The following is an 11280-nucleotide window of genomic DNA, read 5'->3' as shown; positions in this document are numbered from 1 at the left end:
CAAGCACGTAATAACACAGTACAGTATATTCTAGAACTTTCCAAAATGTTTCCAATTCAAATTGGCTTTTGTTTCAAATTGACTTTCGTCTCAAATTGGCTTTCGTTTCCTGAAAAACTGGTTTTAATTTCAAATTGGCTTATACAAATTTGGTTTTCGTTTCAAAATTGCCTTGGCTTGTACAAATTTGGTCTTCGTTTCAAATTGCCTGGCTTGTACAAATTTGGTTTCCGTTTCCCGGACAAGCCCCCAAAATTATTTGTTACGATACTGCAACAAATAACAATCAGAAATTGATGTATAAAGTTTAATTTCCTCTTTTTTTATTACAGGAAATAATTATACATAAATAAAACAAATAATGATCTTACATAAATCTCTTGAAGTGTCCGATGTAAAATCCCGAAGTGATGATGCTATATCCAAGTAATAATCCAAATGATAAAATCCCAGTTGACTGGCGAAAATTCACAATGATGGCGATGATGAAACTGATGTTGAAGTCCGATGAATAATAAGAGTCACTGCAACGAGTTGAAATGTCCGTGAAGACGATGTTGATGATGATTAACAGTCAATTTCAGCAATCCATGGGTTGAAGCGTGTTCATTGAACAGGTTGATGATGTTGATGATCTCGATGAGAACTGATAATTTCTCTCTCAAAATAACTGCAAACAGTTCATTGATGCATAAACTGCTCTGATCTGATCTGGTGAAGTGATCTCATATGATGTGATGTGATCTCCTGCTCTCATATGATGTGATGATCAAAGTGATCTAATATGATGTGGTGATAATCTTGAAGAATCCGCCAGCTTTATATAGTTTGCAGCTATTCTTCTAGAACTTTTCTTTAAAAAAACTTTCTCCTTTCAGGAGCAGTCAAAATCCAGAACACTCTTGAATGACCTCATTGAAATCAAGAGTGTCAATAGCATAGCTAAGCCTATTGTTCCTAATCTCTATTCAGAAATAACAATACAACTCCTTGGCCTTTTAAATAGGCAAGGCCTGCATAATAAAAAGACATTCTTGAATGTTCTTTACAATTCTTAGCTAACCTTAAAGGGAAATAACTAATAGATGAATGTAATTGCTTTTACAATTCTTCTAAAATTATTCTTATATGTAACAGCATCATGTCTAGTAGATGGCCTACATGTTTAAATGAACATGAATTACAAATTCAGAGAATCACACAACATTAAACAATATGGAGTATTCAAGATTTCAGCGAGGCAAAATAAACCTGGACGATAACAGATACTAATAGTGGTTCTGATTCTTCCTATTCAATCATCGCGTCGTAGGATCGAATCTTACCTCAGGCGTTATTTTCACTCAGCAATTTAAACATAAATTACAAATTAAAAAGAATCACAAGACATTAAGCAATATAGATTATACAGAATTGAAATGTTTCAGCGAGTCAACATAAACCTGGATGATAACAGAGACTAGTAGTCATGGCAGTGGTTCTGATTCTTCCTTGTCAATTATCAGGTCGTAGGATCGAATCCAATTCCAGGGCTAAATCCAGGCGTCACTTACACTCATTATTTATCAACAACACCCACGATGTTTGTTAGGGACAATAAGCACTTAGTAACCAGTATGTAACACACGTCATAAACACACTAATCTTGCAGCAACATTCTTCCCCTTCTCGCCCTTTAAAAAAGTACATGACATTGTATAGGTCTTAGAAAACACAGTGTATGTACATTCGATCATGTCCAACTTTATAGTTGTTATATATTGTTTTTTTTCTTTTAAAGCATACTTAGAATACAGATCTCTTGATTGGATTTCTATGCATGTTGCCTCGACAGCAACAAAATCATTGTTTCTGTTGGCTAGAACTCGAGTATTCAACTAAACTAAACATCGGAACGGGGCCTCGGAATAGTAAAATTTACAACGTTAAAACATTCTTATACTATAACTAAAGTACATTAACTTTAGTGGAAGATTAATGTAACTTCTTGATGATCAATATATGATAATACCTGGAGTAGACAGAATCTTGAAAAAATTTTTTTAACAAACTATATACAAATTTGATAAACTTACGCTGTAAGGTTATAACAATATAAATATATATACGATATTGTGTCACGTGCCCTTGTTGACTTCAAACATAACAAGTGGAATGCCTCTGGCCGGACGTCTCACCTGCATCACGCAGTTCAATATAGCAGCAGTACTGACTTTGAAAACTACTCTAACTCGTACAAGATGTTCAGTGATACATGGTTACTCTTATGTCCACTTTTTATGAACTAGACCAATAAACTTACATAGATATGATGGTTATTCAACAAAAAAACCCCAACATGGCCAAAGTTCATTGACCTTACATGACCTTTGACCTTGATCATGTGACCTGAAACTCGCACAGGATGTTCAGTGATACTTGATTACTCTTTTGTCCAAGTTTCATAAATCAGATCCATAAACTTTCAAAGTTATGATGGGAATTCAACAGATACCCCCAATTCGGCCAAAGTTCATTGACCCTAAATGACATTTGACCTTGGTCATGTGACATAAAACTCATGCAGGATGTTCAGTGATACCTGATTAACCTTATGTTCAAGTTTCATGAACTAGGTTCATATATTTTTTAAGTTATGATGACATTTTAAAAACTTAACCTCAGGTTAAGATTTTGATGTTGATTCCTCCAACATGGTCTAAGTTCATTGACCCTAAATGACCTTTGACCTTGGTCATGTGACATAAAACTCATGCAGGATGTTTAGTAATACTTGATTAACCTTATGGCGTAGTTTCATGAACTAGGTCCATATACTTGTTAAGTTATGATGTCATTTCAAAAACTTAACCTCAGGTTAAGATTTGATGTTGACGCCGCCGTCGCCGCCGCCGCCGTCGGAAAGGCGGCGCCTATAGTCTCACTCTGCTATGCAGGTGAGTCAAAAAATAAAACTATCAATGTAGTTTACCACTGACCCACCTGTATTTCGTTACCATGTCAACAGTTTCCAACACATGAACATATATGTCTTGACTATTCTTACCTCAAGACTAATGTGTGAGATACATATATCATGATAATTGTTTATAAACTGATGAAGTAGTCCAATTTTTTTGCATAATTTTTGAGATATGTAGTTACCACGGCAACACGATTTGTGACGTATTTCCTGCACATTTTTACCTCAAGACCAATGAGTGAGCCATATTTCATTTCAAACTTCGTTTGGCGGGGCATACTAAAAAACTACAGTAATGCAATACAACGCACAAAAAGAACAATGAACAAATAATATAACTACGTTATGTAATATAGTATTTACACAATATACAGACACCACTTTTAATCTATTTACATTAGATACTATGTGATTTGATACAAATACAGTAACAAGCAATATTGTGAGTTTGTAGAGATCGTTGAACATAATCCGTTTTTTTTTATTCAACCTTATACTGTTAAAGCGAACCATTTATGATTACCCATCTTTTCCTGCACGCCTGTTTAAGGTTTACCATGCAATTTTGTCACGTACTTCGCATTCATTTTACTGCCCTGTATTGACAAAAATGGTTATCCTGATCTATTTTGTGTCATTTCTCTTTGATTTTTGTGCAATTTGTAAGCAATAAGGTTTTTACTTTTTCTGATTTTTTTTCATTATTCATAATATTTACAACAATATTTTAAAAGAAAGATGCACTGTACAATGATAATAATAATAATAGGCATTTATATAGCGCCATTTATGTAGAAATATTCTATTTCGAGGTGCGATGTCATTATTACTTCCCCCAGCTTTAGCTTGAGCTGCCTTTCAGCGCTCATGCATTCAATCCCTCTAAAAACTTTTTTTACAGCATTCTCCATTCATAACCACTTTGAATGATTGTACTTAAATATATTATGTTGTATTTGCTGATGTCAAGATGAACAAACAAATCATTATATGCCATCGCGGGAAATGGGAAAGAGTGATATGAAAAATTAAATGAAATTATGAGATGATAGAAACTTTTGGTCATCCTATCAATCTCTACAGTAAAATGCTACAAAACAAGACATCGAACCAATGATGCAATGAGCAAAATAAAATTATAATTTGTTTTTTAGTAAACATATTACGAAGTTTGCATTTCTCTGCTTAGATTACCAGTCAGGACCATATTCGATATACCACTAACGAGAATGTTAATGCGAAAACGTTAGTTTCGAGGTTCAACCTGTTATGCAACATTGCGCAATACTTTGGCCGCTGTGCTATAGCTATGGGAAACCGACCTCCGGTTTTGACATTCGATGAAACAAAAAATTATTTCGCGCTATGTACAGGTTGGTTTATTTTGTAGTTCCCTGTGTTGGAAGATGAATAAATGAACTAGCGGTTCAGAATTTTTCAGAATAAACCAACCTGTACATTGGGCGAAATTCGCGTCGAAACAACAAGTTTGAATTTTGGCTAAGAAATCCTCAACGGTTGTTCGTACACTAGTCTCGGAAGGACAGTCGTAAGTTCGGACTGTCAACCCATATTAACACATACAGCCAGCACACGATCGACGTATGCGTAGCATGCAATATGCATTGACTGCGAGCACGCGCTATTCACATGCAAGCTTGGTATGCTGGCATTGCATAACACCATGAACATGATGAACACTGATGCTTTGTCTTTTCGGAATAGTCTTTCATTCGAATTCTTTAGTAATACCTTGCACTGTGCCTTACTATCTTCCCGTCCCCTTTCCCGTTCTTTAAATAGATATCATTAAGGCATTCGTAATGAAAATGATACAAAAGACAATTGTTGTATCATTGGAGTGTGAGAGGAGAATTGGTGAAAAATATTTATTTTGTGACGATTCAAATAATTGGCAAAAATACGATGTTTCAACGGTAAGACTACCAATCTACGGATAAGAGAAGGGTCTGTTACATAAACTGCAATTTAGTTTTTTTTTCGGGTCGAATCAGCTGCTTAGTTTGGCAGTACTCTGAGAGCAACTGGTAATATTATGGAGGATGGGCTCCAATCAGAATTTGGGGATTCCAACCTGAAAATCAGTTGGCAGGTTGGAGTTTTATGCAACAGACCCCAGATATGCCAGAGTATAAAACTCCCGCCAACATCTCTTCGGTTGGTGTTCCTGTGCCATATTTGCTGTGTGTGCTTTCATGAACAGGGGCTATATGGAGAGATTAACTTTCATTAACCATACATATATTATTTTTTGGGTTTATCACCAATGACTGTGGAAGCGATTGGTCCCAAACTGGGACGATCGAAGAAAAATGAGCCATTTGTTATTTGTTGGAACAACTTAATGAAATGCATTTCTCAGTGATTGACTCATGATGCAACCGTGGAATACTCTAATTTGGAATAACATAATTTTGTGTGAAGTATCGGCTGTTCTAATGGCAGGTTAGCAATGGATTTCATTTTAAGGTAGGATACATGAACTCCTGTGGTTTAATAATCATAGTTATGCGCTTATTTTACAAATGCTGAGCTAAGCTAGGCTACCCATGTGATTTCTCCATGGGCTGGAAGAGAGGATACAGAAGAGTGCATGGGAGAGAGAGAGCGTGAGAGGGAAAGAGAAGCGGATAATCTTATGTGTATACAAGACGGTACGGGCAGACGGGTACACAATGTACTCTCATACTCATACGCAACATGCACACGGGGGTTACGCCGATGCGAGATCGTAGAATGTTTCGCATTTGAGAAAACGGCTGTGAAAAAGCTAGTTGTTTCGATCGCACAGAGCGTATCGATAGAGACGCCGACGCCGATCGAAATCCCTCTATGGGCATAAGTGAGCCATGAACGTTTCCACACTAATTTTTCCTTAGTGGAAAATCGAATATGGTCCTGACTGATTACGTTCGGTAAAAATCACGTAGTTACCATATTTACAGACGATTCAACTTCATATCACACATTAGAATGATTGCTTGTTTCTAAACAAGATAATATCAATGTAAAAGTTCAATAAAAAGGAACAAAAATAGAGCAATAAGTATCTTATCAGGCATTAGAAATTAATTGTGTACGAACATCCATTATTTTCTTAAAGGTTGTAACTGCTCGGTAGGAATGAAATATCTAATAGAACTATGACAACATTCGATCAAACCCTCCATGGTAGAGGACGGTCTTACAGCTGCAGTGGTTATGTTCGGGTATCTTTTCATCTTCGAGTCTTTGAATCAGTTGGCCATGAAATGATTTAAGGACCCGTCCACCACCAGGAAGATAAATTTGAATGAAATAAGGGACGCAAAACAAGTGTAACAAGCGAAATTTCTTCAAAATCGGATGGGAAATATGGACCGACGTTTTCAGCACCGAATTGTGACGTCACGGTGTCATGGCAATGAACCGGCTGGTTCTAAACCGAGTCGCAGCTGACAATCGTTTATACACATTCTAATTTTGAAAATTGATTACGTGTTTGTCCCTGATTGTTACCATTATTGTGAGGTTGATGAAATTCCGATAGCAACCTTCTTTTCCTGAGAAACACGTGCTTTGTGATATGAGCAGTTTGCAATACTTCCGGGTTCACTACCTTGTTTAGAACCAGGCCGCCATGGCAGCATGGCAACCGACGTCATCGCTTCAGTAAGCTATGTTAGTTTAATAAGTTATACACTTTTTAAAGAGTCTCACTCATTTCCACGATACTGTTATAATTCCTTTTAATTCTATTATCCAATGTATGGATTTTTTTACATAAGGAAATCAATTGTCACTGAATCACCATAGATGGCAACAATGGCACACAACATAAAGAAATAGCTGATAATGAAACACAACAGGAATAATGAGTCGGTTGTGTTAATTCTTCATTTGCATAACGACCAGAATGCGCATTACCCCCCCCCCCCCCCCCGAGTATTATGTGAGCGGGGACTGCGCGGAGAGGCGGGCATTAACCCTTAACAAAGTTATTCCGTGGCCAATGTTGCTGAATTTCATTCGGTTTATATGTTTTCTACTTTCATCCTACCATGTTCCGCTGTCAATTCGGCCTTGAGGTGAAAGAAGCAGTTCGTGATAAGACATTGATATTGCACAAACTGCATGCGCAGAAGATGAAAAATCACTTAAATCCTAAAAAATAAATGTACAGTTCTGGTTTACCCTATGCATATTTCAAGATAGATGCAATATTGTGATTGATTGCCTTATATTTATAATCCCTTTTTTTATCCTAATATTCAAGAAATGCATGGCTCATATTATGTAGAGAGCGTTTATCTCTTAATTTGATTGAGGTCATTATGGTCGTACGGAAGTCAGCGGATAAAATGATAATATAATTTATTCAGAAAAATCGGCTGCTTCCTAATTTTGCTGCTTCAAATCTAAAGTATGTTGACTGAAAAGCATTCTCTAACACAGGGCATCAGCCAACATAACTAAAACCAGTAAAGTTGTGCTTTGAAAATAATGAGATACGCCTTGGTAGTCGCTATTGTCAAAATACCTGTATGTTCTCATTAAGATGCACATTATCATTGGGTGGCGGATCTGGTTCGATCAAAGAAATGATAGCGTTGAATGTCTAATAGGTCCATTATTTAACCGACACATTAACAAATGGTTGAGGTGTGGGATCTTCATTATCAGTAAATCTGTTCCAATTATGGTACTCCGAAATAAAATAACTCATGGCTTCTTGTTGGCTGCCATCCTTAAATATTAAGCTCGTCTGATTCGTCATGACCTTGATGCCGCAACTCCATCTTCAAAAGTACTTACTGTACAGTGGTGTGTGAGAGAAGATAGAGAAATATACACATATTAATAAGGTTCTTGTGTATTGGAAATAAAAAAAGACTAATAATAAAATAAGAAAATAGAGAAAGAGAAGTTAACGAGTAATACAAAGAGAGATAGAGTTTAGTTTAGTGAGGGGAGAGGGAAAAGGGAGAGGGAAAAGAATAAATAGAAAGGGAGAGGGCGCATTTGCTCAAGGAGCGGGGGGGGGGGGATTACACAGTGATAGGGTTGCAAAGGGCCGGAGACTTTCCAGAGATTTCTGAAAATTTCCATGGAAAGTTTCGGGAATTTTCAGGTGCCGGGAATTTTCATTTTGTCACAAAAAATGACGAATTCTGTTTTTAAAAACAAAATTATTAATTGATATCCTCGAATAGTATGTTTTCTATTTGTATCAAAACTATTTTTCATTCTTTAAATTGCCCAGGGTGTAAATTATTTATCAAACTGTAGATTGTAGTACATGTATCCATTGCACGATGGAGCATTAAAGCTTTTCAGTTCAACATGGGGGAAAAATAAAACCTTGCATTACACTATTTTTCATTTTTCTTTGAATGTCATTAGTTTTTTATGCCATTTTATAATAACACGTTAAGACAATATTGCCCCCTACATATAGTCTGCACGCACAGACCCTTATTGAAACTTTGATCCACAAGTGGGTCTTCATACAAGACTAGCACAAATACAACTTTCTATTGAACAAAAAGTTCTTCTGGAGTCATTGGCAGAAACTTCAGGCTGCATATTCAGACCACTTTCCTCGAGGAAGGATTTGCATTTGTCTACTGTGCAAAACCTTAACTCGAGTTGAGGATCTGAATGTGCAGCCTACTCACGCCTTGTGTACTGAAGGCCCTCTCGCTCAGGAAGAAACAAGATTTTAGTTGTTAGGCTTTGTGTGGAGACCCACTTGTTGATTAAAGTTCCATTCTGGGTCTGTGCCTGCAGACTAGGTATGCACAGCATACCGTCGGCCTTATGCCAAAAGGGCCTTAACCCGATTTTAGGGGTTCTGAATATTTTATAATAAATTTAACACATTTCATGTAAAACTTAATAACTTAACACGTTTAGCGAAATTGGCTTCAAAAGCAAAAAAACGACCACAAACTTTTGATTATTAGAGAGGCCAAAACCTTTATAAACGCCATTATCTCGGAATGGCCAAAAGCAGTTAAGGCCCTCTTGGCATAAGGCCGACGATACTATTCCCACCAGCGGCAATGGCACTGGCTTGAGTCTTCAAATGGGAAAAATCAGGTCCAGGAATAAAAATTGTTACAATGCTAATTTATTTCTTTTCTTTTTTTTTTGGGGGGGGCAAGAAATCACAATAATGGCTGACTTTGAAAGCAATCAAGATGAATATATTTTTCACAAAGGGATAAACCATGGATAAACAAACATGCACTAAGTTTGTTGACCTCAAATAACCTTTGACCTTCATTGATTGAGATTGAGAAACTTGTTATTAATTTCATATCAAGTGGAGCGTTTTGGCCCAGTGGATAAGTCTTCTGAATTTGAAACAGAGGGTCGTGGGTTCGAATCCCATCCATGGCGTAGTTTCCTTCAGCAAGAAATTCATCCATATTGTGCTGCACTCGACCCAGGTGAGGTGAATGGGTACCTGACAGGATTAATTCCTTGAATGCATGAGCGCTGAGAGGCAGCTCGAGCTAAAGCCCGGGTAATAATAATACCAACGCGCCTCGGAATAGAATATTTCTAGATATATGGCGCTATATAAATGCCTTTTATTATTATAATTATTATTATATCTTTTATGATATTAAATGACAATCTCATATCAGTTTCATTATATTTTATCTAGGGTAAATTGATCTGAAATAAACTTTAAGCTTGAACCAGCAATCTGTATTTATACTCATCAAATTAACGCCACAAACAGCGCAAAGTTCTCACTTCTGCGATGCAGAAATAAATGATAAATAAAAAATGATAATCAAATATCAATAATTAATAATAATATTAGAATATCCATTGCATCATTGCATGAACGGTGTGTATGTATATCCCTTGTGTAAAGCATTTGCATGCAGTGTACATGAACTGCCATCGCACGTAACATTCAGCCACTACAACAGTAATCAACTGTTACTTGAAATTCATTGAAATTCTGCATTGTCTGACTGTCTTAGTATAATATTTGGCTTTAAACTTGCTGACAAAGCACAATCAAGCTTCATCTGCCATGGTAACCCTTTCAATTCCTGTATATAAATATCAGAAAATGTCTATTTTTTCCAACATTCTTTAAAATTCCAGTAAATTGCCGCGAATTCTCAAAATTCCCAATAATTTCCCATTTATTCCCATGAAAAGTTTCCACCGCGAAAATTCCCGGGAATTTCGCAACCCGACACAGGGACCTTTATATTAAATTCGATTCAATTGGGCATATGAATATGAAACAGGCCCAAGTCCTTAGGACGTCATTTCGAGAAAATCGGGGAAAAAACTGGATAATTTTTTGGGGGGCAATTAATGTAGGCCTATATTTGACGAAATTACAGAATATCATAACACAAATTTAAGTGTCATATTTGTCATCTGATATATGACAAAAGTGTATATTTTTTGAGGAACATTAATGTTCCCGTTAATTGTGGGTTGGTTCTTTTATCTGGTGAATTTGGGTCGCTGTACGAATCATATGGACCTGGAACATTCTTACATTCATATACGTGGTAGAATTCTGTAGTCATGGTAGTAGGTAGTAAAGGAATCAGAGAGGTCGCTATGATATGAATGTAAGAAAAGCCCATATCCTGGACTTGGGCTTTTCTTACACTCATATCAGATTTTCCTCCTTTATTTAAGACATTTCTGAAATGATTTTAGATTCATTATTTATACACAAGATTAGTCATTTTATAAGGAATAATTTCCCATAGGCCTATATGACTCAATTTCGCCAAAAATTAGACTTTGGCTGTTTTTATATCCAGATACTATATTAGATTCCTTATTCTATTTCCATTCGAACAAAATAATGCTAAGTAATGTAAATCAGAAACAATGTTACAGATGAACATTCTTACTTCGCTAAAAATACAATTTAGCATATAAATGGAAATGAGGGGGGGGGGGGGGGTAGGTCCACTAAAAGCAGATCTTTTAAAGCGTGAATCCTTCTTGGAAATATTGTGGACTTATTCATGTATGCGTACATATTATAAAGGAAAGAAAAAAAAAGAGAAGGAACAGAAAGGTGGAAATTAGAAATAATGTAAACATATTTGAAATCAATGACCAAATTTGTTTGGCTATAAATTTTCAGTTCATATTTTTATTCCTGTCTAAACAAGAAAAAAGTATGGGAGATCATTTTAATTTCAACTCTTTTAAACACTCTGAACTTTAGTCAGCTCGTGTTATTTTTGACTACCCCCCCCCCGAATGCAAATTTACAATGTGATTTTTCTGCTTAAGACTACGCGACCCAAAACACA

At 36.2% G+C, this 11280-nt stretch overlaps 1 protein-coding gene across 1 annotated transcript in view; it reads right to left on the bottom strand.

Annotated features, from left to right (window-relative positions):
* Nucleotides 1-6933: 6933 nt before the first annotated feature.
* LOC121414345 overlaps nucleotides 6934-11280 on the bottom strand; it is a 47780-nt gene continuing 43433 nt past the window's right edge. Inside the window, exon 13 of the mRNA XM_041607494.1 lies at nucleotides 6934-7776. Within this exon, the coding sequence (XP_041463428.1) occupies nucleotides 7764-7776 (13 nt within the window). The 3' untranslated portion in view covers nucleotides 6934-7763. The remainder of the gene's footprint in view (nucleotides 7777-11280) is intronic.

Source organism: Lytechinus variegatus, chromosome 4, assembly GCF_018143015.1.
Source record: "Lytechinus variegatus isolate NC3 chromosome 4, Lvar_3.0, whole genome shotgun sequence".
Taxonomy (NCBI): Eukaryota; Metazoa; Echinodermata; class Echinoidea; order Temnopleuroida; family Toxopneustidae; genus Lytechinus; species Lytechinus variegatus.
This window is presented reverse-complemented; position numbering and strand designations above follow the sequence as displayed.